This window comes from Brienomyrus brachyistius, unplaced genomic scaffold, assembly GCF_023856365.1.
Source record: "Brienomyrus brachyistius isolate T26 unplaced genomic scaffold, BBRACH_0.4 scaffold57, whole genome shotgun sequence".
NCBI classification, from domain to species: domain Eukaryota; kingdom Metazoa; phylum Chordata; class Actinopteri; order Osteoglossiformes; family Mormyridae; genus Brienomyrus; species Brienomyrus brachyistius.
The window spans coordinates 1,267,373-1,294,822 of record NW_026042332.1 but is presented as its reverse complement, the minus strand read 5'-3'; the positions used below and the strand labels follow the sequence as shown (position 1 = coordinate 1,294,822).

General features: G+C 41.2%; 3 protein-coding genes across 5 annotated transcripts in view; 2 read left to right on the top strand and 1 right to left on the bottom strand.

Annotated features, from left to right (window-relative positions):
• Window positions 1-27,450, top strand: part of LOC125724507 (ephrin type-A receptor 3-like) — a 431,178-nt gene that overhangs the window by 96,627 nt on the left and 307,101 nt on the right. The window lies entirely within an intron of this gene.
• On the top strand, window positions 10,608-25,991 carry arl13b (ADP-ribosylation factor-like 13b). Of its 3 annotated transcripts, none has more exons than XM_049001243.1 (10): window positions 10,608-11,431; window positions 13,826-13,896; window positions 14,317-14,566; window positions 19,480-19,585; window positions 19,753-19,955; window positions 20,206-20,323; window positions 22,239-22,431; window positions 22,667-22,783; window positions 23,040-23,108; window positions 24,905-25,991. In XM_049001243.1, the coding sequence occupies exons 1-10, from the start codon at window positions 11,373-11,375 to the stop codon at window positions 24,988-24,990; spliced, it is 1,272 nt and encodes a 423-aa protein (XP_048857200.1). In that variant the 5' UTR covers window positions 10,608-11,372; the 3' UTR covers window positions 24,991-25,991. The 3 variants fall into 3 exon arrangements, with proteins under 3 accessions (XP_048857200.1, XP_048857201.1, XP_048857199.1); XM_049001244.1 differs by having other exon boundaries at window positions 22,664-22,783; window positions 25,017-25,991; XM_049001242.1 differs by having other exon boundaries at window positions 22,664-22,783.
• Window positions 15,744-18,146, bottom strand: LOC125724513 (syntaxin-19-like). Its single transcript, XM_049001249.1, has 2 exons — window positions 17,994-18,146; window positions 15,744-17,028 (listed from the first exon to the last, which is right to left on the bottom strand). Exon 2 carries the CDS (start codon window positions 16,907-16,909, stop codon window positions 16,022-16,024), a length of 888 nt encoding a protein of 295 aa, XP_048857206.1. The 5' UTR covers window positions 16,910-17,028; window positions 17,994-18,146; the 3' UTR covers window positions 15,744-16,021.

The following is a 27,450-nucleotide window of genomic DNA, read 5'->3' as shown; positions in this document are numbered from 1 at the left end:
GAGAAATGAAAAACAGCAAAGGCACAATCCCCCATAGGATATGATTTGGTCCTGGCAATTTGTAGCAGATAGACTGTCCAGTTCCTGAAGGACACATGGAACTTCATCACTGATGGACTTGGAATTCAGTTAATTCCATCCATCCATCCATCCATCCATCCATCATTTATTTATTTATTATTAATTTAGTTTTATTTATCAGACATGGCAAATGAAAGTACATCCATATGCACTCTCTTTGAAGAACCTGAGATTATATATGTCAGATTCTCGTTTTCCCTCCAGTTGTGTGCAAAAAAAGTTCTGCATATCATTTTCAACCCAGTGGAAAAAAAAGCCATTAATCTCCCAGTATCGTCATCCAGTCGTGATTAGATCTGTGCTAATGTGCAGCATCAGAGCTGAGCGGGGAGAGGAGCTCAGGATTCACGTATAATGGCCGCACATTAAATCTAATGTGGAGGAAAATTGGTGCAGCAAGGAAATTGTTTTATTTCTCTTAGGTGTCTAAATGAATGAGACCTTTTTATAGGGGAGTGAATAGATTTTAAAAGACATGTTCAGGGTACCTTAAGTAATACTATTTAACCTGTCTGAGAGCATGTGAGTCTAATTATTTCACTGCACATAAATTTTAAAGAGGAGTGCAGCCAGCTGATGTCGAATCTATGCTGCTGCAGCTCCCTCTGCTGCCAATAAATACTAACTGCTTTTGTGACGCAGGTCATTTTTAAAAGGGGCATTTAATTTACAGTAATTCTGCACAATGATTTTATTTCCATTGCGCAGAATTAAGCTGAATATCGAGCTCGACCAGACAAGGTGAGGTAATAGGTTCATACGACGCATGGCATCTTAAAATACTGCAAGTCAAGCCTCAGCCCAGAAGAAGACTAATGCCAATTAAGTTTTGCTTCATAAACTTAGCTACAGCATCAGATCCCAGGGAGATGCATATACACAGTACATTTCTGGATTGTCATGGTGTGCATCACAACTACTCATCTACATCCTGTGGGATTTAAGGAAAAATGACTGGAGGATAATCCATTAACATACAGGTGATGACGGGCTTCAGGAAGGTGTAAAATATTTCCTATTGGTTTACAGGCTTAAGGAAAGTCAGTGCAGTGGCTTGTGGGAAAATGCCTGAGGCTTTTTAGCATTCTGACATAATTTCTACATATTAGTGCCGCAAACCCAATCTAACCAAGCATAACATTACTGTTTGGAATGAATGTCTCCTCCATGAACCTATTTGGGAAGGACAGGGAACATGTTGAATCACAGGGCACAGGCTAAGGACAATGTATGGATGCCAATCCATCTACAGTGCATGCTGCTGGACTGGATCAACCAGAGGAAAGTCGCAGGAACACAGAGAGCATCCAAAGTCCATACCATTCGACCATACGATATATGTGATGCGCAACATTTCCATAATTTTTGCATCTATTTTATTGTATGAATTAAAAATGTTTGTTCTGTAGAATATAATGACAGAATCTTAAAAAAAAACATTGTTATTAAAAATGTTATTAAGAATTAGTTATAAATCAGATTATGTAAATCAAGCAGGAATGTAGTTTTAGATTCTAAAGTAAATGCATATTCTGTGTCTAAAGTAAAGCTTTCTCTCAAACGCTGCAGTTTGTTACCATTAAATTGTTAGCCTGTCAGGATAAGAATGTCAGACTGTGGACCTCAGACTGCAAATGTCATATTGTGGACTGTGGACACCAGGCTGTGAACCTCAGACTGTGGACTTCAGGCTGTGAACCTCAGACTGTGGACGCCAGACTGCAGAGCTCAGATGTTGGACCTGCTGCTCAGTTTGTAGTGAAAATCCCCACTGGATCCATCTGACCAGCAGATGTGAAGGACTGACCTCACTCCAATTACCCTTCTCCTCTGCTATGGGACAGGTGTCAAAAGTCGTCCCAGGGGAGCAGGTGGCCAGAGGGGCATCTGGAGATTATCTACAGGGAAAGAAACAGTAACACCTCCCCATCCCTTGCAATTAATGTAACACCATCACAGCACACTTTTCTTACTCAGAGATAACCATTCTCTTTCAGGAAAGGATTAAGATGTTGAGACTTCCAGCTCAGATGAAGTGGCTTCTGGAGGAGATTGGATTTGTTTTGGTGAAACTGTGTGCAGGGTGAGCAAATCATGAGGCTGGGGTGTAATTCACACTTTGGAGGAGAAGAACATTGCAGTAAAAGCCAGGAATTCATTCATTTTACCTCCTTTTTTTAAAACAAATGTAATGTTTAATGCTAGAGGACGTGATGCTCTTTCTAAAACGTTCAATATCTTGAGTTTGTATAGTATTAGGTGTCATTAGTTAATTCAGAAGTGTGACCCAAATCTTTTCTCTGTGAATAGTTCTTTTAAACTGACCCATCACATGTGTTTATAACGATCCTTAATGGTATATTTTATATGTGTGATGCAAAATGGCACCTTATGCTACATACCTCATCTATTTGTCTTATTTTGTCCTTATGCTTGTACTGTTTCATTTATATTTGGTATTTTAAACGTTTGTTATTTTAATCTTGTATGGTGAGAGTTTTGCCTTGGCACAATAATTTCCCACAGGATGAATAAAATCTAATCTAATCTAATCTAATCTAATCTAATATAATCTAATCTAAAACACAATAATCTGAGAATATAATTACATAAACATTAAAAAAAAATCGTTTTTGAGTCTCAGTTGAGTGCTATATAATACAAGCTCTTCTTATGCTTAAAATATAAATGTGAGACATTAACTTCATGCTACTTATGAGGAAGTGGGAGCTTAACTTTGTAATAATGTTCATAATTTATAGTGTGTTATTTGTAGTGTCCAAACATATTTCTTGTTGCCTTTGCTTTTGTTGTGTGACTCCAGCGATTGCCGGACTGTGATTTGTACTGGGAAGCTCCATCTTATTGGGACTGATCACACCGCCTTAAGAAATAATTCCAGCTATAACTTTTGGCAGCAATCGAGAGGCACGGCAATTGCTCACAAGCAGAAATCCTTCTTCCACACTTCAGCCAGTATACATAGCCATTTATATCACAGCTGATTTGTACAGAAAGCCCACGGCAAGATTTTCATAAAATCTCTTTACTTAAGAGGTTCTCTTTGGTACTGTTAAATTTAACAAGGTAGGCATGGTAGTTTTAGCTCGGAAACTGAGATTAACAGTTGGGAGATTAACGAGTGACTTCAGCGTACGGCCTCGGGGATTAGCGATTACGTTCTAGTGGAACCGTATGTGACACACACAGCAGATTTATTCGAACAGATTGTCTGCTAATAGGGTCACATAGTGTTCCTCGTGTTTTGGTCTTTTTATTAAGCGGAAAATAAAATATTAGTAGTCGTAAGTGTTCTTGCTTGCAAGGATATCTTCAGTCATGGTGGTAAATGAGAATTTGTGATGAGGCGTTAGATAGGAAACATTATCGGTTAGAGGACATTATTACACAACCACATGAACGAGATTAAAGGGGATGAAATCAGAATTTGGGGCTGCAGTCAGGGCTGCAGCAAAACACAACATACCAATAAATCATCTTTTTGGGCAGAGAGAAAGACAGACTTAATCAACACAAAATCCTTTGTCATCTGACTCTGGTGACTTTTCCTTGTAACGGGTCACTGGGCAGCAAAGCCATCCCACACCTGCTTGGTGATGGCGTGTCACTCTTCATACGGACAGCAGATTTAACAAACAGAGTCGCTGTCAGTCGTTTCCCCTGAATTATGTACAGTGAGTGCATTTTGCTGGACAGGCATCTAAAGTGACTTTAAACACAGTTTGTTGAACTGGTATACATTTATATAAAATGGATCACTTCCTAATTGCTTATATAAATGTTCAATTATGGTGGGGATAGTGGAACATTATACATATCTACACCAGTATTCAGGGGTGGAGAGTGCGGGTCCAGAAAGCACAGATCCAAACCAAGGTTTTGTTTCAACCAACCAGTTGAGTTACTCTGTGACTGTGACTCCTTATACTCAACTAGTTGGTTGAAACAAAACCTTGGTTGGGATTTGTACTTTCTGGAGCCGAATTTTTCACCTCCACTAGTACTGTATTTAAAATTTATTTTAGTGTTTCAACCATTCTGCTTTCTATAGTTTCTGCTTCGTTTTTCCTACATATGTCCTTCTCACATTTCTTTCTGCACTCTTGTTTTTGTTCAGGCAGAGGTGACCAGCATCCTCACACCGCCATGTCTCTGAACAAAGTTCTGCTGAACATTAGCGTCTTCCCACTGAAGCTCTTCCTGTTCTGCTCAGCCCCAGGACAACCAGTAGATGCCAGTGCCTAAACTCAACGCATCTGCTCCACATTAATACTCTTACACAGAATTTATTATATTTCCTTAAAATCGATGTCACGAAGCAGATGCCTTTAAGTGCAGTCTCCTTTAATAATTTGCATTTACAGCCAGACCCATAAATCCTCATAAGATGTCAGTGGTTACAGATAGATGTTGACAGCAGCAGTTAAAAGCTATAGGGCATCTCACTTTTCTATATGTGTCACTTCTGTCACACGTAAATAAATCCTGTTTCCAAATATATTGCCCAGAAACAAAATGACAAAAGACCAGTGACAAATACAGCGAATCCTGTTAGACTTTGCTTATGAGTTGTAAAAGCAGCCATGATAGATTGGCCCTGTAAGAAGTGTTGTTTCCGTCTAGTCTTTGTGGATTATAAATCTGCTCTGCCCCGTCTCCGTTTTTACACACAAGGTCGCATTGCATCTAAACGATTCCTCAAACCCCCCTCGCCGCGTGTTATTGATGACTTCATTTCCTTGTGATAAAATATCTCAGGACCATTATTTTGATACAGGCATAAAAAATGCATGTTAAACTAAAGGTGGCGTGTTTATTTATCAGAAGGCACCAATGGCATGCTTTTGTCGGTGGCTGCCGTTCACATCAGTTCCGTGAAATGTGAAGGATGCCACTGTTGTATTTGACAGTAATAGTACTTGACTCTCTGCTATAGACTGGCACCCCCTGCAGGCTGTCCCCTGCCTTGCGCCCGCTGCTTCCTGGGAGTGGCTCCAGGCACACCATCACCACGAAGAAGCAGTCATGAAAGACAGACGAATGGAACGACACTGGGTGACTCCTTTAAACCACAACACTGATACTGTATAGATGATCAAACATTAATCTATGCTAAAAATCAGTCCATTCTAAAACCTCTTGAATTGCTGATTTATTTGTTAACTTCTGCACTTTTATGAGTACAACCAAGGCACATGTGTTTTCTGTATACAGTGACTATGAGTTTGAAATGTATAGGTGGTATGAGAGGGTAGTACAGAGGCTTGGTTAGTAGCACTGTGATCTCAGACTGGCCAGGGCTGGTGTGACACTGGTGTAAGACTCTCACACTCACGCAAGGGATTTTATGGCAAATCTGTATTATTCCATTATAAACCCAAAATTACCTACATCAAAAGCGTTGGGGTAGTTTCCAAACCCTACAGACTATTTACAAGGTAATAAAACTGTTACATGCATGTAAATGAGTGTGCAGACTTGACTCAAATTAAAAAATCTCACGCCAGCCAGCTGACCAAAGTTGGCAACAGTACATTGCAGGGCTGTGGGTTCAATTCTGCATAGGCTCTCTCGTAGCTTCCCCCCATTTTCCAGGTTACGTGACCTAGCGTCTCTAAATTGTGTGTTAGTGCGTGCGTAGGTGTGCACTTTGTGATGGAGGGGCATCTCATCCAGGGCGTGCCCTGTGCCTTGTGGGACAAGCCCCAGGTTCACGGTGGCCCTGGCCTGCATGGGGTAAGTGGCTTTATGAAACAGATGGATGGTGTTAGAGAAGTTTCTATAATACAGGCCCTTTAACACAACATCAGATCATCTTCTCTATGCATCATGCTAATGGGGAAGAATAAATCCAACAAATCGAAATGCAGAAACAATTAAAAATGTGCACTTAGTGCCAGGCTCTCATTAAAATTCAAGGAGCATTATGCTGCCATGGTATTAGACGCACAGAGTTCACAGTTTGAAGAAAAACCCAGCAGTACCCAAAGTTAGCTGTGGGCTTGGAACAAAAACTGATGTTAGGAAGAATCATTTGCAGGTTGTTATGTAAGCAATTGCGCTGAGTTAGAGTTAACAGAATTTCACATATGATGCTATGGAAAATATGAGCGCATCTTTGTAATTAATCATAGCTTGCATGACAAAATGAAAGATGCCAGATGGAAAAGGCATTCCGATAGTTGTACTGGGGTTTCTCTCTGCAGGGCCTGGGGACTAATGGCATTGGCCTCGACCGTGCTGATTAGCCAATAGGATGCCCTGCCTCCGACGCACGGACCAGGCTCTCCTCTCAGGCTTGGAGCTCCAGAGGGGAGGGGAATCACTAGTCCATAGAAAAGGAAAACATGTGCAGACTGCAGGTCTGAGAAGCTCTGAGGAGCTGGAGTCTCGCCCTTTATTCTATTGCTTGTCTCTCTGGATTTTCCAGAGTTAACTTCTGCTACCTTTGACATTTACAGACTTTGTTTTTTGTAACACTTTGGAATTTATCCTGCCTGTATGTGTATCCCGCACATTCTCTCTGTCTTTCCTTGTTCTTTCCTCTCCTAAACTAAAATTGAAACTGAAATAAAATATGCTTTGATCGTATGTGAGAAGACTTTTCTCTTGTACAAAAAAACACTTCATGTCCTGACAAAAGAAAATGGCCAAATTTTAGTGTTATGGAGTTACTGGACTGTTAAAGTGAAACGTTTCACAGATACAGGCTACAAAGTAGAGGGCTCTTATAAGATGACTCATATGATATGCATTTCAGTAACGTCAATGAAATGATGCCATAAGGTTTCCATTAGATTGCACTACCACTGCATTTGGTCCTCAGAAATTCATGGGAATGTTCATATCTACGTTGGGTATACAACCAGGTTGAAGTTGGGTTTTCTAATGACATTAAAACCCCGCAGCAGACCTGTTTTGAAGCACATACTTACTATTCAACTTCCATTTACATTCACCCAAGGCAAGGCTGCAGAAAGCCTGCATGGGATGCAGTTCACTGAGTAGGAGAAAACTCACACAGCCTTGGTAAGAACATGCAAGTTTCCCATGTAGAGAGCAGTGGTGGAGAAATGATCTCTCAGGCCTCAGGGTGTGAGACTACAGTGGCAGCCACCCCTACCCAGTCAACCTTTAAGAAACCACTGTAGGTCCAGCTTTGGCAATTCAATGTGTAGTCAACTATATAAAATGACTACAGCAATATTTTCCTGGATCTATATAAGGCCTGAAGATATTATCTGTTTATGTGTGTTAATTTTCCTGAACATTTTTACTACACTTTCTGCAAATCGAGATTAAAAACTCCTAGGAACTTACAACAGGCAGTGGATTCAAAGTTAGACATTTGTTCAGCCATCTTCTGACCCCTTCCGGTACGTGGATGTGGAGGCTGTATCCTACCCCAGGAAGCACAGGGCACAAGGCAGGCAATGCCTTGGATGGGTTTCAGCCAATTCACTCACATATACAGTCACACTCAAAGAGCAATTTAGAGACATCAGTTCTTATATGTGCATGTTTATAGATTGCGTAGATTGGGAGAGGATACAGAATATTAGAAAACCATTTCAAACTTGAAGTGTTATGTAAAGTTTAGAAGCTGTTACTCAACATCCCAGTCCAACGACCTCAATATGTAATATTGCTGCTAGAATTGAACTCCTAAAACAGTGCAAACTGGTAGTTTTATGTGGCTGTAAGAAGTCTACAAAGTAGAATGATGATGTCGCATCATATGACCTGGCCACCTGACCTAAACCCAGTAGAGATGATTTTGGAGGAGTTTAACTGTAGTGATGGAAAAGCAGCCAATGCATGTTCCGCATATGTGGGATCACCTTTAGGGCAGCTGGAAAAGCATCCCAGAGGCCACCTCATGAAAGTGGCATAGAAAAGACCCAGGAGCAACTGGGGTTAAGGGCCTTGCCCAAGGACCCGATAGTGGGATCACTCTGCCGACCACAGGATTTAAACCATCAACCTTCTGAGTCCCCACCTACAGACATGCCCCCTTATTGTAGAGAATAAACCACAAAAGAATAGTACAAGTAAACCTTACTTTGGGTAGGGGTGCCCAAATGTTTGGTACTCTGTGTATGTGGATTAGGTTTATATTACTTTGTGGGGACCAAAAATCCCCCAGAATGTCATAAAAACCTGTTGTTTTTTTTTACATTGTGGGGACCATTTTTCAGGTCCCCACAAAGATCTGCGAATGCAATCAAAAAAGTAAAAACGTCTTGTACTTTGTGTGGTAAAGAATGGGTAAGGTTATAGCTGTGTAGCGGTTAAAGTCGTCATATTGTGCTTAGAGTTTTCGTCATAGAAATGAATGGAGAGTCTTATAAACTAGTGTGCGTGTGTGTGTGTGGCATATGCTATCATACATGGACGTTCTGGAAATTTTTGCTGACGTTCATGCCGTAAGTACTTAATTGCAATAAATAATTTGTGCTTTTAGACAAAGACAGCGCAGCAGCAGCTCCTTTTCGTATCTCTGAAAATCCTGTCCCTCTACTGCATCAAAAAAATAAAAAGTTTTAACAATGTGGAGAATGTTTCATCACATTCAGGAAGAACAAAAAAAAAAAAACGCTGCCCGCATTTGAAAAGATGATATTTAAATAACGGGAGTTACTTGAATCAGAAATTCAAGAAGCGGGTTTCTGGAAGCCGTGACATCAACATGTCACAACAAGGCCGTTCTCGGCTCTGCAGCTCGGAATTCTCTCGGATCAGTTTCCCTCCTGGAAGCCAGATCCCAGATCTCTCCGAAACAAGAGCAGACACAATGCTGCCCTTGTGCGTCCATCTGATGTTAGCACCGAGGAAAGGTTACTATGGCCTGCGGCACTTTCAGCAAACGCAGGAAATGCGCTGTTGAGTATCTACTTGTGTGCGCATAATCACACAATGATTACACAGCGATCATGGTCATGTCAGTCTGATAAACACTTCATTAGATCAGCTCCATAAATGCTTCAGTGGCTAAGGGTCATTGCACTTTCTCTGCTGATTTGGTGCTGCGATTGGCCCTTATTCATCTACATTTAAGTAATCTCTGCTCCACCCTCAACTTTACTTTTGATAATGTTTTTTTATTATGCTTGCTAAGGGGAAAAGATGCAATACTGTCTTTTCATCATTGTCTTTCTTGAATAATAGCATAATGGCATTGACCTTAGATCTGTGGTTCAGCAGGGAAAGGAGTTAAAACCATATATCTTAACCCGTATGAGTAATTACAGACTTTATGGAATATGTCCATCAAACTCACAAAGGGCACAGAACTTGCAATTAGTATAATTCTTTAATTCAAGCTTGTACTTTTTTTATTATTGTTGTCTTTCCTACAGTGTTATTCTTGTTTTGTGGCTTCGGTGCATCTTTACGTTAATTCTAATCTATGAATTAATTAGCACTATCGATTTTGGATGTCCTTGCTAAAGGTTTCGTTATTCCTTCAAGACGTTTCTAAAGCTAAGGGTGACCCTGGACCATAACAATGAATGTGCCAGCACTGGAAAGGCCAGCCTAACTCAAGCCAGGTTTTAAAAATAAAATCTGCATTTGTAATATGTTTATCTATCCATCTTCCCTAAGTGCTTATCCAGTGCAGGGTAACAGCTAGCGGACCTGGAGCATATTTCAGGAAACACAGGAAGCTCGGGTGCCGATTCATCACAGTATGGGCAATTTAAAGACACCGACATACCTGACTGCATTCTTTTGTACTTTGGGAGAAAAGTGGGGAACCCAGCGGAAACCAACCATGCACCCTCCGCACACAGAGCAGCGGGTGGGAGCCGGAGCCATGACCTGGCGGAGTGAAACTGCAGCGCTAACTCCGGAGCCGCTAATAATATCCATATTCAATACATCACGGACAGGCATAAAGTATGCATTAAAAATGCATACTATTTTAACAGAACACGTGGGTAATCTATTTTACTTTTGTTCCCTTTGTCGAAGTATCATTGCCGCAAATTTACAAAAGTGCTTTAAAAATTCTGTACCCTTCCGAACTCCCCGGCCTACTCTTCCGTAGAAATGTACGGTAACCACCAGATAATATCTATAATTTCAGATGTATCACTGTATTTTTTAAAAATACATTTTATATCCAATGTATTACAAATTTAGGGAGAATTATGCCCCAGTAAAAATACTCCGATTCAGCAGCTCCATCTGCTGTGCATTAGTGAAACATATTAGATTTGTTATGTGCACAGTCTATTACGTATCGCTGAAACACAGGTATTACTTTTCAGCATAAGAAACTTAAATCAATCCATTTCTAATATGATTCAGTGACGCATCCTAAACTGACCACGGGATTTTTATATTCTTATCTGTGTCTAATCATTTTAAGCTACTTTATACTGAAGTAAAACAACCGATTGTTTCGTTGTAAATGTTACCGACAGTTCTTCTCCCAACCGCTAGGAGCGGTCTCCGAAAAACCTATAGTGAGGGTAAAGGAGAATAGCGTTGTCTTTGTTCAAGTACAGCCGTGGGGGCGGGGATTTGCCTTCGCAGCCATAGCAGCAACAGCCGGACGTGTAAACATTACCGCCACTTGTTGCCAAAACTGTACTTTTTATTCGCATTTTTACTTCTAAAACGAGAAACGGTGGAAAAATAGCTGTTCCAATATTCCGTTTCAGAGGCCTGACATGTAGCTGATATACGAAAGTTGCTCTTCTAAATTTAAGAAGTGCATCCGAGTAGCCAGCTAGTCGCTAAAACAGTAGGGCGGTATTTAAATCTCTTTTTATCCTCAGTTTATCAGCTTTACATGACTGTCGCCTTCCAGTGTGCGCTGTTGGTAGCTGATGCTGGTTAGGCTGACTGACAGGGAATCGGCGCCGACGTGTAACTGTATTAATTCCTGTTTGCCTCAATCTCTGCACATTCTCTTAGTGTGTGTTGGACCGTTATTTCGCTCTGGTGTCTTATTAGCTGCTAGTCGGTCTTAGACGTCTGAGTTAGTCAGCCTCTGTAAGACCGTGTTAGTTTGAGCTAGTCGGTCTCTGTACTTAATTAACTCCCGAGGAGAAATTAGACTGCGTTAGCTCGCGTTACTTTGTGCGCCACCCCCCGAAGTCTCCCCACCGTCGGGATGACTCGAAGCTGAAGCGGCGGCCTACCATGGGAACGACGCGCAGAGCCTCGCATCGGGATCTCTCGCGCTTTCTGGCCAGCCCGGTGCGCTCGCTTCGCGGTCACACGAGTGGATTCCTCTAAGTCCGGGAGTCCCGAGTGCCATGTTCAGCCTCATGGCTAACTGCTGCAGCTTGATGAAACGCTGGAAGGAGCCAGCAAGGTCAGTGCTTAACGGATTACTTGATCGTTGACTTTTGTGTTGTGTAAAATGTTGTGTTTATTTACCTGATTGAAACAATAAATGTCAACCGTACTGCGATGCTCTACGTCCGACGTTAATAATTGATTCTCATATCGTGTCCCGTCCCCGGTGTTTACATGTTCTTCCCCTGTTTGTGTCTGTTTCCTTTGGATACTCCGATTTCCTTCCGCAATCCTAAAGAAAATATGCGGCCACACAAAGTGCCCCAAAGGGGGCGATTATGCGTATGTAAATGCCATGTGATAGCCTGGCATCCCATCCAAGGTGCCCCCTAAATCCAGCCCTGTGCTTCCTAGGATGGCTTTCAGACCCAAACGACCCTAAACTGGGAAAGTTTATATCATTCTGGATGATAAATGGTATTGTTACAATTATTTAACAGGAGAATAAAGCGATGCCAAGGCAGTCACTGTGAAGTTTTGATCGTCCCAGGGTTACGGGGATGGCAAAGGTTGGAATGAAGTTGTCAAGTTGTTCAAAGCTACCGTGAAGTGGTGCGAGTACTTGCGATCATGATAGTAGCTGCCGCGCTTGTCATCCGCTGATGCCCTGGAGTGTACGGTACGGCTCACTCCATTCTGGATCCCGCAGATGTCGTCCCATATGGTTCCGACCTTCTGTGATAGCGGCGCAAGCTCCACAGGCCCGGCGTTTTTCTCGCTGTTTCGTGCTTTACCCGTCAACAGCCGTCCTAGTGAGAGGATCAGTAGTGAATTCGCCTCTGAACGTGTTGGGGATGTGAGATTTCGAGGAGACAGTGTTGTTATATATTTCAAGATGATGCTTCCTAGATTCTTTAACTATGTCTCTGCAGTGTGACCCAAAGTGTCACCCTGATAAAAATGGATTTTCATGGCCGTACAGTAGACACATCAAAATTGAACCTCCGATACTGCTTTTGGATTCTTTAAAATTTTATAACATGAATTACATAATTTTCATGAATGAATATAATTGTGTCGTGAGCATTTAAAAATATGTCTGCTTTGAAAAGTTGATGTTAATGTTCCTGAATTTTGATTTTTTTTTATTTGTAAAATAAAATGTGAAGATGCTGGATGCATGTTTGTATGTGTATTTCATATTTATTAGTAAGTTATTCGTGACGTGTGTGTGTGGGGGGGGGGGGGGGGGGGGCTTGTTTTTAAGATGTAAGGAAGGTTCAAGGCAGGATGAAGCAAAGAAAACTGGTCTGTTGTATCTGACATAGTCAATGAGAATTTTGTCATGCAGCTGGCTTGCGGAAGAAAATGGTGAATCCCCTGTAATCTGCCCCCAGACACAGGGTGGGGGCAGGGATGTATAGCGACCTGCAGCCAGTGGTGTGGTCTGTCAATGATGCAGTGGCCACACCCTGTAACAGGAAACTACCTGGACTGCTTACTTAATGTCTTTGACCCGGGGTGCCATGGTTGTGTTAGCATAAGGTTAAGTCTTCGTGTTTGTCTTGGTTAGCCTCAGTGTTTGGGTATGTTTGTATTGACAGGGATATGAACAAAGAGGTTTTCCCTTTCAGCTGAGAATTTTTTCTCTTATGCCTCTTTGAATATTAGATCTGACAGTTGTAATGCTACAGTTACACATATCTGATAATCTTGTAGTTGATTCAGCAGTTTTTTAAAAAAATGCTTTTGTATTGAACATTGTACTGTACTTCCATTGTTCCATCTTATTACATTATTAGTACATTCAGCTGTTACATTATCACAGACAGTAATTTTAAGTAACATGTAATAATCAGAGTTTTTATTTGGAATGATATAGCCATTAGTTTGGTTTTCCCTTGTATTGAAATATTGTGGGTTATTGTAAGGAAATCATTTCAGTGTCCTTATTGAAACACTCAGTTTTTATCTTCTCGAATTTCAAACCCGTAGGATTGAAAGAATTATGGAAAATCACCTTGTATAAATAATATTGTCCTTGGAGGCCCAAACCTGTATGTCTGCAGTAATAACTATAGAAGTATTATCTTCCTGTTGGGAATAGCAGGTGTATGAGTGGGGATTCAGATATGCGATGCTGAAAAACGGAACCCCCACGCATAACAATGAGCAGTGTTGTTGTGCTGTGGACACAGGTGTAGCTCCAGTAATGAACGCTGACTCATACAGTCTGTAAATCCCTGCACCATGGTTAGCTAAGCTCCCGTTAATGCAGAAGGACCAATGCCTCTCATGGGTGTCAGGTTAAATGGGCTACCTGTGATCAACCAATGTATCAGTGCTGCCCAAAAAAGCGATATGATGTCCAGCATTTTTGCAGATTGATCCTTGTACTACTTTGTTAAAACATTATTTTGTTCTCCCAAGAGTAATATGTTAATTTTGTATTAATTTTTTAACTTTGCAGGAAGGTAACATTGCTGATGGTGGGACTTGACAATGCAGGGAAGACTGCTACAGTCAGAGGGATACAGGGAGGTGAGACTTCACCAGTCACCCCCCCCATGATTAATGGTAGAATTGCCTGTGGTTTTTGGAGCGTGTGGGGAGTAATGGCTCATTTGATATGCAGATTCTGTTTGTACCGGAATAACAAAAATGCAGGCCATTTAGTTGTTTTGTCAAACTTACCAGATGAATGTTAGCCCATTCATTGTCCTTAAACTGGCAGCCTTTATTACCAGTTCCAGAAAACTGTCAGTAAGGAGACTGCTGCTTCGGATCGCATCCCTAAAGATCTTTTTGTGTAGTTTAATTTATTAATAGCCGTCACATATACACAGTATGACGTGTGTGATTTCTTCAACAGGATTGCATTTAGAAATGTTGTCAAAATGGCAACTGCTCAGCGTTTATTAGAATAAACATTCACATGTGTTTAATTTTGTTAATCTGCAGAAAACCCTGAGGATGTGGCACCCACTGTGGGCTTCTCTAAGGTGGACCTCAAGCAGGGGAAGTTTGAGGTAACCATCTTCGACCTCGGAGGAGGCAAGAGGATCCGTGGAATCTGGAAGAACTACTACGCGGAATCCTACGGCGTGGTTTTTGTGGTGGATTCCAGCGACATCCAGCGCATTCAGGAGACCAAGGACACCATGGCAGAGGTTCTGAGACACCCCCGCATTGCTGGGAAGCCTGTCCTTGTGTGAGTAATGTAGTTACTGCATGCTGATAGGGGGCAATGGATTAAAAAAAGAAGTGCCATTTTTTGCATTCGTTCTGACTTTTTGTTCTATTAAAAATCATCCATAAACAATCCAAATGCGTTCCTCATGTTCTTCCTTTAGGAAACACAAGGTGGCAGTGTTGCTTCTCAAAAAGGAACTGTATGGTTTCAGTTGGAAAACAACTCCAGACAGTGCTGACATTTCTGTCTCTCTGTTGGGAGTGTGTTAGTATGAACATTTGTTGTTTATTGAGTGAAATCACATAATTTTCACTTAACAATCCTGTTTCCATGGCAGGACACACACATAAAACACACAATCATTGCATAGTTTTTTGAGCTGGGACTCCCATAAAATGTAACACACTGTGTGTCACAATGTTATGAGGTATAGCAGCTGCTCTCCTCTTTTATGGAAGGCCTGTAGGCTCCCCCCTATAAGCCCCCCCCACCCCAGCATGAGCTGGATAATGTAAGCACTTGGCACAAGACACACTCTTCCTCTGCCCATCATCCTCATCAAAGAATTGTCTCCAGTTTGTCTGAGCGATGCTGCCTCCATCCTTTCCACTGATGGGCGCGTGCCGGGCATGGTGTCCAGCTAGGCACTTATAAAGCCCCCCCATGCTGGGTTAATGGGGTTAGACCATTTCTGAGAAGCTCACTCCTGGCCTAATGTAGGCACTTAACACAAGTGTCTGCCGCAAGCACTGCACAGCGGCCAGACCTGCAGGTATGGCAGGGAAATGCCTTAGCATGAGAATGACACTATTTTCGGGCTATATCTGTTATTACTGTGTGCTGCCCTGAAGTAAGGGAAAAAACTGTTAAAATGGCAGCCTGTGATTTTAAAGTTAAATTGTCTTTACAATAGTAAGTATTCGATGTGCAAGTATTTGAACTAATCTTGACATCAACTCTTGCATTTCATTAAATAAGCTTGTTGGGTGGAAAGAGTTTCTTCAGCATGTAAAAAAAATAAAAAAATAGCATATAATACACTAACTGCCTTATATGTTGACTGTATTTATTAGAATTAATAAAGTAAAATATTTTATACATAAATGGTTCATCGTTATGTTTAGAGTTAACAGTTACTGTTATAAATAAATATACCGTGAAGGTCGGTGCTTATAATTATGAATAATGGGCCTCATTTCATGTTTAAAAATGTCCATAGTTTCATGTAACAGGTGAGAACGTTTGGCACCCCACAGGGTTCCCGGCCCACATCAGTCATCTTGCTGATGCGATGTGCTGTTAAAGTTCATCGTGCCCTTGGCCCTTATTTTAGCCAGATGGAATGCAGGTCCTTTGTGTGCTCTTTGGTGTTGGGGGGGCAGTCATTATGCGCAAGTTGTGTTGTCTTAACTACTGCATTGCTGCTGCAGTGAACCCAAAAACACTGAAGCCTTCGCATGCGATTGGCTGAGCTCAGTTTGCACAAATTCGACAACAGAAGCAGCATATTCTCTTGAAGGGGTTCTCCTTTTTGTACCTAGCTGCTTTTTTGATATTCTCCTTGATGCTCGCCGTGAAGTTTTGTGTCTTCTCCACTTGGGCCTGGATGTTCTCGATGTGTTCCCCCTGCTCCTGCACCAACAGGGATATTTCCATGAAGAGGTCATGCAGGTCCTTCATGCTGCTCTCTAGGCGAATGAGCTCCTTGTGGCGCCTCTCTATTTCAAAGATCTGTGTACGGGTAACCTTAGCCTCATCCAGGAAGTTCTCGCTGAAAACCTTCCACCTGCCCTGCTCCACCATCTTGTCCACTTCCTCCTCTGACGTTTCCTGCCCGGATATCTCTAGTTGACGGATGATGAATTTCTTGCACTTTTCTTGCCTGCTCATTAGAGTCTCGTTGTATTGACACGTGACTTTCTGGAAGTGGCGAAGGAGCATGGCATGCTGGGAACACTGGATGCGGGTTGCAGTGCACGACGGGTTGCTCTTCGCTTCTGTTTGCTTCACTTGCTTGAGCAGGGTGTCCAGCTGCTTGTAGATACTCTCTGCCTGCAGTTTGATGTCCAAAGTGACACTGTTCTCCTTTTTCGTCATGCTGAAGCTCCGCATAGCAGCAGTCAGGGTCTTCTGCTCCTGGCTGAACTTGTTGACCTCCGCCTCCAGGTGGTAAATGTCCTCTCGGATGTGTTGTGCCTCTCGGAGGAAGTTTTCCAGCATTGGCTCCTTCTCAAAGATCACTGCCTCTGAAGTGATGGGCACATCATCCTCCTCCTCCTCATCCGTGAAGGGGTTGTTGTCATCCTTGTTTTCCTCTTGGGCATCTATTGTCTTCTGCAGCTCCTCCAGTCGGTCCTTCATTGTTCTGGATTTCCAAGCGCTCTTTTACACACAGAAATGCTGTCAGATTCTTTCTAGTCCCTGGCTTCCATGCAATTCCATTGACTATTTTCGAAGTGCAGAGAGTATGTTTTTTAGCTCTGAAATATCATAAAAGGCAAACTTAGCAAAATGCAAGTAATCTAGAGGGTGACACCTTGGGTTTACAAACGGCATTGTCTTATTTTCATTTACATGGAATTGTAAGTTGTTTATTTCAAGAAAGGACACAGTCTTATAGTTTACACTAAATAACTATTATTGGGCCATTAATCATTTTATTCCTCATGCTACTGCAGTATGGGGAATCCCCCCTGTCCATATTCTCTCTCTCTCTCTCTCTCTCTCTCTCTCTCTCTCTTGTTCATATCCAGCTTGGAACATTCTTTCTTGTATTTGAAAATGCCAAAATCGTAGTTAAGTGTTTGAATATAATGTTAAGAATTTGTAGGTGGTTCACTCTCAGAACTGTAATTCATAGCAGATTGAATGAATAGACTTTGATGTAACTTTCCATTTCGGTGTGGATCATGAAAGATTGAATTACCATCAACCAAATCTGCTATTTTGCGATGATCTGAAATTTATCTTTCTTAACACCTATTCTATGGACACACGTTGTATAACAGATGCACAGATACGCTGGTATTATGTAGGTCCATCAAAGACCAATAGCAACATTTTGCTTTCTAACAGTGAGTCCTTTGGTCTGAAGATATGTTTTCATAAAAAATTGTTTTAATGGAAATTAAATATTTTTTGATAAAGATTTAATTTGCTAAATGTGTGTTATACAGCAATTGTTTATCAAGATACTAAATTTTACGATGCATTCGTATTTGTGCTACATGGCTGGAGAAATTTCAGAACAGACACCCCACACCTTTCTTTAGAAAACGATGTTGTTAAGAAACCACTCTGATCATATCAGTGTCACTGGACTGATCACTTGTTTTGCCTTCATTGTGAGGCCGATATTAAATGAACTTAACTGTGTTTGTAGATCATGTTATTATTTAACGGTGATGCAAAGCTGGTCTGCCAAAGCCATAAACAGTTATGTTACCTTGTTGTCAGGTACGAGTGAAACGCTGAGCTGGAACCAAAGCCAGGTGTCTGCTTGCTATCTTCTGCAGTCTTTCACTCCCGACAATGTTACTTTTCTCTGATGCGCATGTGTTCCGATATTTCTTCAGCCTTGACCTCTCCATACACTTTCTAAACCATCCAGGGGTCTGTACCCTCCACTCCGCCCCCCCCGAAAAGTAAATATTTGTAGCACCTTCATACGTATAGAGCAGGAAGTGGAGGAGAATGTGGTTCTTCCAGTCCACGTGCCACACCTCCTACTACATACTGAGTGCAAGCCGTTATGGTGCAATTCATGAGGCCATCTGATAAATATGTAGTGACTTAATGAAATTTCTTCAAGGAAATGTACACTGTATGTTTCTTAATTTTTTTTCCAGTGTTGTCTATAAGGGACTATAGCCCTTGGGTTAAACAGCTTTGCCTTCCTGCTTTAAGAAGAAGCATCAATTTTATGGGAGCATTAAAAAATGATCTGGAATGGAGTTTCGCAAACTAGCTGCCTATTTAATTTCTCCCGGCTCTTCAGAGCCAATTTAACGGCACAATCTCCCATTCAGAGCATTATGATTCTGAAAGGGTTTGCCATTTGTATAAACTATTTCCTTTGAAGTATCTGCTGTTACATTTTATGTTAAAAAAAAACAAATTATGTACTTATCCATTTATTTTGTGTCGTTTTATAGTTATAAATTCTGAATGAGAAAATTCTGTAGCAAAGAGTTTCTGACACAGAAAATGTGTTGTATGATAACTAGGACTATTACAATGTAAAGACTATAATTACCAGCTTTTTAGTTTGAGCACTTTTTATCAGTGGTGACAGTAGTATAATTACTGGTGTTTTAGTCAGAGTTATGTATCCTGGTGCTCAGATCTGAACTATGATCTTTGAAGATGGGACGTTGTCTCTGATTCTAGGGGAGATGAAGACTAATAGGGTGGGGGAGCAACAGTCAGCACTGCTTCCCTTGCCCCATGTTAAATATTAATTAGAAAATGACCAGGACTTTTTAGTGTCTAGGGCAATTGAGGATTTTGGACCCCCCAGATCTTCAGACTATGAATTGTACCTCCAGAAAACACATGGTTCTGTCACATTAGTTTCGCGTGTTTTGTTTTCATGTGTAAAAGAAATGAAAAAAACCTGTTATACAAGATGGGAAAGGTGCATATCACGTGCGTAGCTGTACAATCGGCTAATAGATTGCTGTGCCATGACTTGTATGTAGTGAGAAATAGCCATTACTTAGCTCCCATTTTGATTTTACGGAATATGTTGTGTGAGATATACTGTAACATAGTTGTGAAAAATCCTGAGAGAGTCTACGTCTTCGATTTGTTCATCGATTTCCTGATTCGAATTAAGAAACATGAGTTTTTGGCTGCATAACTATTTGCCCAGTTTACGCCTCACATTAGTCATTGCAAAATCATGGGATTGTTATTTTCTCCTCCCTTAGACTGGCCAACAAACAAGACAGAGATGGTGCATTGGCAGAGGCAGATATCATAGAGCATCTATCCCTGGAGAAGCTTGTGAATGAGAATAAATGTCTCTGTCAAATTGTGAGTACTCTTTTTGGGAATCAAACATGCAACTTTTGGCTGGTTGGGTGTGTTATTTTGAATGACATGTGTTGCTACGGTCAGATTCTGACACTTATGTTTTCCTTATCCTTATCAAAGATGGAGTTAAGACACTATTTTTACACTGTGTGGCATTCGCACTGCAGGAGCCCTGCTCAGCTGTCATTGGCTACGGGAAGAAGATGGACAAGTCCATTAAGAATGGGCTAAACTGGCTCCTGAAAAACATTGCGAGGGACTACGAGGCTATCAGCGAGCGCGTGGAGAAGGATACCACAGAGCAGAAGGCTCAAGAGGAGCTGGAGAAGAAGGGGCGAGCGGAGAGAGTCCGGAGAGCTCGAGAGGAGAGGTGAGTGTCCCATGAACCCTTGGATGGCCTGTAAGGCAAGAATTGTTCCCTACAAAAGCTCAGTTAAATATAATGATTTTTCTAAATGAAAGGTAATCACAAAACTGAAGAGATAGCATTTATGCTTTTGAGAATAAGCTGAGAGAAGGTAACCTTGGACACAGACCATAATGTCGCCCCACATGGCCTTGAGGTCAGCCTGCCTGTGTGACAGCCTTGTGATTTTCTGAAATGGTGTTCTCTTCCACAGGGATAAACAAGAACGAGACGAGGCTGAAAGGGAGGGGAGGACTGTGCAGACAGGGGAGGAGGAAGATGGTGCCAGTTTGTCTAACCCTTTCCAGCCGATTGCTGATGTCATCACAGAGGTGTGAGATTGAGATCTAACCCCAACTCAACCCTCACACACCTTTTATATACTGGGTACTTTTTACTTGAAATAGGTGAATACATAAAATGCTAACTCCTAAATAAAACAAAACTGAAGTTTTAGTTTCATAATAAATCATTAAATATTATTAATTGCTGTCAAGACAAAGTCATCTCCAAACAATCTCATGAAAGGATTTTTCAAAACTTTGGCTTTTGTAGAGGTCTTCAGGCTTCTCATGCATAATCATTGTTTGCTGGTCAAGCTCTTCTTTACCATCAGTTTTTCTAAACGTTTTTGGCTTTTCCAGTATATTGGGTCTTATAATATGCCTGAAATAAGACAGCTTCAGTTTGATTATTTGTGATTCAAGTGAAAGTTTGGGCTTGATTTGATCTTGATTTGTTTTCCTCACAGACCACGGTGTTCTTAAGTCTTTGCCGGCGCCAAAGCTAATGCCAAAGTTTTACATATTGACCTTCTGATATCCCCTGGTTTTTTCAGTTATCCATACATCCATCTCATCATCTTGTTCCTTGGCCTTTCCTGAATACATTGACTTTGGCTCTTTCAGTTTTACTGCATTTTTATTGGATTTCTCTTGGATGACTTTGAATTTCATCTACAGTTCTTCTGGTCATCTATAAAGTGAGTCCAATGTCTGTAATTGGTTTCTGATGTTTCCTTGATGACAATGTGTATATTATTCACACTATTTCTTGGGTGCAGTTTATGATTTGTTCCGTAATCTGCTTCAGGCCATATCTTCACTCTTTGAACTGAGGTCTTTCATAGTTTGACAATGAGAAAATAGTCTGATTTCTGTAAACCCATCTGGCGATACTGAAGTGTAAAGATGCTTTGCTCTGCCCCTTGGAGACTGGATTGGCAATGAAGATATCATGGGATCTCCAGCTAATCAGTCATTCTGTAGCTTTGTTTCTGCTTCTACGTTCATATTAGCTAATTGAATTTCTAATCTTTTTCCAATCTCCTGGCACCATTTGCATGACCTGTCTCAGAGTGAACCTGGTTAAGCTCTGCAGTTTCCTCTTTGCCCACACGAGTCTTTCACACATAAGCCTGCGTGACTGTCGTATCGAATGGGATTCATGTGATATGTTGTTCATTTATGGCATTGTATCCAGTTAGCCTTTACAGTGTCCTTCCTAAAATAGTCACAGCTTTTCCTCTTTCCTAAGTAGTAAATGATGTGTTCATATAACTGAAAGTAGCCTAGTCCATTTAATTTTGCTAATGCTTAAGATGTTGACTTGTATGGATCCATTTTCATCTTTATCATGCCCAGCTGTCCCTTGCGCATACTCTGCACAATCCATATTCCAATAGTAATCCTGTCTTTGTAGTCTGGGATTTTCTCTCTCGGCATGGCAACATCATCAATTGGACTCCTATAAGTCTTTGATCCCACCACGTCTGAACATCAGCCATAGTCGGAAGAATCCTTAGCCCTTCCTTAGCTCTTCCCCAGCTGCATGTGAAGTGCCTTTCTGCTGAAGCGGTTCTGTCTTCCAGTGCTATAATGTTTTTCATTCTGCCGTATCTGGGCATAAGTTTTCCTTGGTAAGAAATAGGAGCGGTTTTCCATTGCCACCTTCTGCACAATTTGAAATAGAGTCGTTGCCATATTCAGTGCTGTGATCATCTGCTGCCTGTGCTATTCTATTGCCACCAAATCTAGGTGGTAGGCAGGCCAGCTCGCTGTCATTCCATGACGAGATGTAATTCAGTAAGTAAGGTGGTGTACAGCTTACACAACCTTGTTTGGTGATACAGTGGTCGTTGTGATGGCAGTCAACACAAATTCAGAGGTATCAAATGTGATTGAATCGTTTCACTTGAGAGAAAATATTTATTTACTGTTGTGTCTGGTGGGGGTGGGGGGGGTGCAGAATGAAAATAAGCTGAAGAAGCAGAAAGAGCAAGAGGGGGAGGACATCTCTGAGGGACAGCGGAGCCCCAATGGAGAGCTGCAGACCTTCAGCAATCCAGCCAGTCCACAGCATCAGCAGCTGGAGGAGGAGGAGGAGGAGGAGGAGGAGGAGGAGGAGAGAGAGAAGTTAACTGCAGACAGTGCAGACAGCGGTCAGTCACGCAATTTTTCCTCACATTCCTGTGCATGTGCTCCTCTGATGGGAAAATGTCTCTGAAAATGATATGGTCCTACACATGTAGACGAAGCAAAATAAAAGGTGGATTTAGATTTTTTTTTTTAAATTGCTGCGCGGCCTGGCGGTCCTGATTTATGAGAAATCCTTCCAGCGACATGGGAGACACAGGACTAAAGGTTGTATTACTCGTGTGTTTTACGCTTCAGCAGCCGAACAAACCAAAAAGAAAGCGAAGAAGCAGTGGCTGAAGCGGAAGCACAGGGTGGACCCCTTAAAATCGGAAGAGGAAGCCCCTGAGATGCGAACGCCCCCTCCTCCCCCTCCAGGTGACAGACACCATGACATGATTAGTGTCTTTGCCGCTTCAGGATAATAATTGTACAATTATGACTCCAGTTCCGAGGAACCCCAGTGTTTATAATGTCACTTGAATAATACTGACTGGTTACATTTTACTCATACCTTAAGTACATGTAATCTGTATTAGGTACCGGCAGTGTTATGAAATTGAGCATGTAATGAGATCTTTTTAGCTAAGATGAGTTAACATCTTAAGCATCAGAACTTCTTGCTTTGTTTTAGTTGGATGGGCTACTCCAAAAGCCACTAGGCTTCCCAAACTTGAGCCACTTGGGGACACAAAGCATTCTGGTAATTCAAACTTCCACCTGCTTAACTGTCTGCATGTTCATTGCTAATATACACTGGCTGTGATGACATTATGACATGGTGCTGTCTTTCTGCATCATTAACCCACTGCATTACTCAATGTTCTTCTCTCAATGTTCTTGTCTGTGCGTCCTTTACATGTTTCATAGGGGTGACTTTGGAAGCCATGATGTGAAACCTAAATTGACATGTTTTTCCCAGTCATTGTTTACCTTCTATTATCAGCTAAAGTCAGCCAAATGTGTCTCAATCTTGAATTTGTTTTAGATCAGTTTTCCAAATAACAAAAGACACCTCTATTGACAAGTTTTTTTTCTTCATTTTTAAGAGGCCTGGTTCGTATCACTAACATGCTTGTTTTTTGGGCTTATGTGCTGATTTCCTGTTTTCCAGTAACATTGAAATGCATCTGAAATGTCTGATTTTTTTATGTGATGAAATTAAAATGACACCTGGATTTAAATGTTTTTCGCCTAGAGGTATAAATGTTATTTTGAATATCTTAATAGGATTCATATTGTTTTGAAAACCTCATTATTATTATTGGCAGGCGTAAAAGTATAAATAAGATAATGAATTTATTTTTTTAAAAGTAGGGATGCACCGATACCAGCATTGTATGCTTATACTCGTACTTTTGCATCTAGCAAGAGATCTGTCAACCAGAAACATTTGGGAAAGATGAACGCACAGAACACCGGCATTGGCAAATTGGCGAGTAAACAGGGTTTGGGCACATTTCAAGATAAGGGATGATGACAAAAGTAAAGCAAAAACCGTAAGCTCTGTTCTGCTAAAGTGTCGAGAGGAGGAAGGGACAGAATGTCATTTAACACAAGCAATTTGTTCAAACATCTAAAGACGCGCCATAGTGCAAAGTATACTGAGTTTGCTAATGTTAGCGGAGAAAGACCACAACAGCAAATTTTTGTGCAAATTCTGGAAATGCGAGAGAAAACTATACTGAGGTGTTATTTATATCTAACATTAAACTAAATTAATTATTTAATGCTAGATATAACTAACGGTACAGGATCCATCACCAATATAAGTACCGAGCAAAGCAATCACAGTTCTCACAGTCTGCGTCTCTGCGATGCATAGTTACATTTCTGGGGAGGTAGATATCAGGCTATGGTGTAGGGTCCGTGCCCATGTCATACTTACGGCATCGATTCAAAATATAAATCAGCCTTTATAGTCAAGGTCTTGTTTCTCTCTAATGACCTTTCCAGCTGAGAAGTGGGAATCCTGATATAAATGATTGAGTATTTTAATTCATTGAATTGTCATTATATGTAATATATGATAACCCCATTCATCCATCCATCCATCCATTTTCCAAACCACTTATCCTACTGGGTCGGATATGATGACAAATGTAAAAAATGCACATGTATTAACTCCATTACTACATTTAGTTTTACAAAGTTAGGAATGCTTTGTTTAAGTTACACCTGATGTTGCCTTACACTTAACAGAACGATTACAGTCTCTTCCACAAAGCGAGGCAAAAGCCTACAGTGGTATCGGATCGGCACTCGGTATCGGCCCATACCCAAAGCTCAGGTATCGTTATCGGTACAGAAAAAGTGGAATGGGTGCATCCCTATTAAAAGGGTAAAAGAATATTATCTTTAGATTACTTGTTTCTCTGTATGTGTTGTAGGCTGTTGAGGAATCAGTATGTGCTGGTGAGCGTTCCTGTGCAGTTCCTTTTTAGGTCTCGATAGGAAATGCCCACTGACAGAGCTGTCTCTTTCCCTCTCCTCCTACAGATTTCTTTGGAAAGCCACTCCCTCCTGTCACTGCCGATAAGCAGAGGCCTGACAGTGGCCTTCGCAGTGTCATTCCATACAAATGACTGCTCTTTCGTTTTTTTCTTTCAAGCGCGTGGCGTATAGGGAGGTATACGGGCAGACTGCACTCTGGGATTAGCACAGCGCCGCCTGAGCAAGGCTGTACTGACATGGACCCATTGCCGACACAGCCAGGTCTTAATGGAGGACGGCGGCCCGGATGTACTTCCCGCTGGGGAGGAGATGCAGGGCTGCATGTGGATTGTAGTGGCACCTGAAGTAGCAGCCAGACTTCTACACGCTGGACCTGAAAGCCGATTGTTTGTAACGGATTCTTAAAGAACATGCCAGTTTATATTCCCTGAGTTTATTTTTCATAATTATTTTTTACAGATAGTATTTGTACAGCATTTCTAGAGCTAAATTTCCACGGGCGGCTGCTTCTTTCCTTACAGCAGTTTCAAACTCACATTGCTATGGTCTCAGCGATTCAAGGTTTATTATGTAAGGAAAGTACAGCAAAGTTCTTACTACCATAGAAAAGCAGTTCAACATTTGACTTGTATGGTTATTTTCCCTTTTTTGATTATACTCATGTCATAGAATATATTCTGTGCACCATTTGTGCAACACAAATCCAAATAAAAAAAAAAAACTGTATTTGTCCCCGAGGGGCAATTAAACCAGCTGAGGTTGTAAAAATGGCTGTTTTTGTAACACTAAGCTGTAGATCTGATCTGGAATATTTCATTTATACAGTGGTCTATGTAGAATTTGCATAGGAAATTACTATATGCTGTAAACATTCACATTAATACAGTTGTTTCAACATAACATGTAGTTCTGACGTAAAAACTATAACCTGCTAATTGTTCCCCTTGAAATCGGAAGCCAGTAATATAGGAGAAACTGAACATTTTACATAAATCTCCATTATGGTCTCTGATCAGGATACATGGAATACATAACATTGCTGCTTGGATTTCACTTTCAATTTTTTTTACAATACACGTTTTTTGTTTATACCTGCATTCACCATTAAACTGTGTAAAGTGTTTTACAGTTATTTTGTGGCCCATTGCTTAAATTACATGCTTTATAAACACAAGTTTCTGTGCTTCCTGCAGTATAATATGTGATTAAGTGCAGTATAAGCTGTCTGCCGTGGCTACGAGTCAGTGTAACTGGGGCTCCTGCTACTAAGCCTTTGTAATTTCATATTCTGCCTTTTCCTGGAAATCATAAGAAGCTGTTTGTTAAATTAAGGATGTCATCACTACAGTGCCCTCCATAATGTTTGGGACATTCAGTTAAAAATTTCAAATCAAACAATTCAGATATGATTAAAATGGCTATTCCAGAATTGCTTAAAGTTATTTGCATACATTTCAGTTTCACTATGTAAAAATTACCACACTTTTCATACATAGTCCCCCCCTATTCCAGGGCACCATAATGTTTGGGACATTCGGCTTCACAGGCATCTGTGATTACTCAGGTGTGCTTCACTGCTTCATTGGAATAAGAAACCTAGGCTAACCTAGGCTAAATTTGGAGTTTGTAGTTGCCAGTGTTCAACATGAGGAGAAGAGCTGTGAATAGCGTAATGAAAATCAAAGAAGTTATGAAGCTGAGCAACAAGAAAATTTAACGACATCAGTCAAACCTTAGGATTACAAAATCAACTGTCTGGAATATCTTTAAGAAGGAAGAATGCAGTGGTGAACCAAGGAAGACCTCCACTGCTGATGACCCAAAAATCCCCAAAAGCCTGTCCAACAGATCAGAAACTTCAGAGGCAGAGACTATCTGCTGCACGAACAGAAATACAGAGGCTGCACTGCAAGATGCAAACCACTAGTTAACAACAAAAACAGAGGATGTACAGATTACAGTTTGCGGAAAAGTACTTAAAAGAGCCTGCAAAATTCTGGAAAAGGGTCTTATGGATAGATGAGCCCAAGATTAAATTCCTTGGACGGCGCTTCATTCTGCAGCAAATACTCCCAAACATGCAACTAAGGCAACACGAGAGTTTTTCAAAGCTAAAAGATGGAAAATTCTTGAATGGACAAGCCGGTCACCTGATTTAAATCCAATTGTGCGTGCCTTCCATATGTCGAAGAGGAAACTTTAAGGGGCCCCAAAACAAGCAGGAGCTGAGGCTGCAGTTGAGACCTGGCAAAGCATCACCAGAGAAATATTCAGCACCTGGTGATGCCAATGAATCACAGACTTCAAGCAGTCGTGCGAGGGATATGCAACAAAGTATTAAGCATGACTGCTTTAATATACACACCATTGCTATGTCCCAATCAGTATGGTGCCCTGAAATGAGGGGGGTATGTGTAAAAAGTGTAATTTCTACATGGTGAAGCCAAAATGTGTGCTTTAAAGTCTGGAATGTGTGTTTTGAAACTTGAAACTGTGGAGCAGAAAGGTAAATCGAGGACAAATGTGTCTTTGTCCCAAACAATACAGAGGGCATGGTTACCTGTTCTCTGGTCTTACCTCAGTTGAAAAAT

Coding starts and splice junctions, on each gene's coding strand:
- LOC125724513 (XM_049001249.1), bottom strand. CDS start 16,909: ATGAAGGACCGACTGGAGGAGCTGCAGAAGACAATAGATGCCCAAGAG.
- arl13b (XM_049001242.1), top strand. CDS start 11,373: ATGTTCAGCCTCATGGCTAACTGCTGCAGCTTGATGAAACGCTGGAAG. Junction 20,324..22,238: donor TTGCTGATGTCATCACAGAG/GTGTGAGATTGA, acceptor GGGGGGGTGCAG/AATGAAAATAAGCTGAAGAA. Junction 22,784..23,039: donor GCCCCCTCCTCCCCCTCCAG/GTGACAGACACC, acceptor GCTTTGTTTTAG/TTGGATGGGCTACTCCAAAA.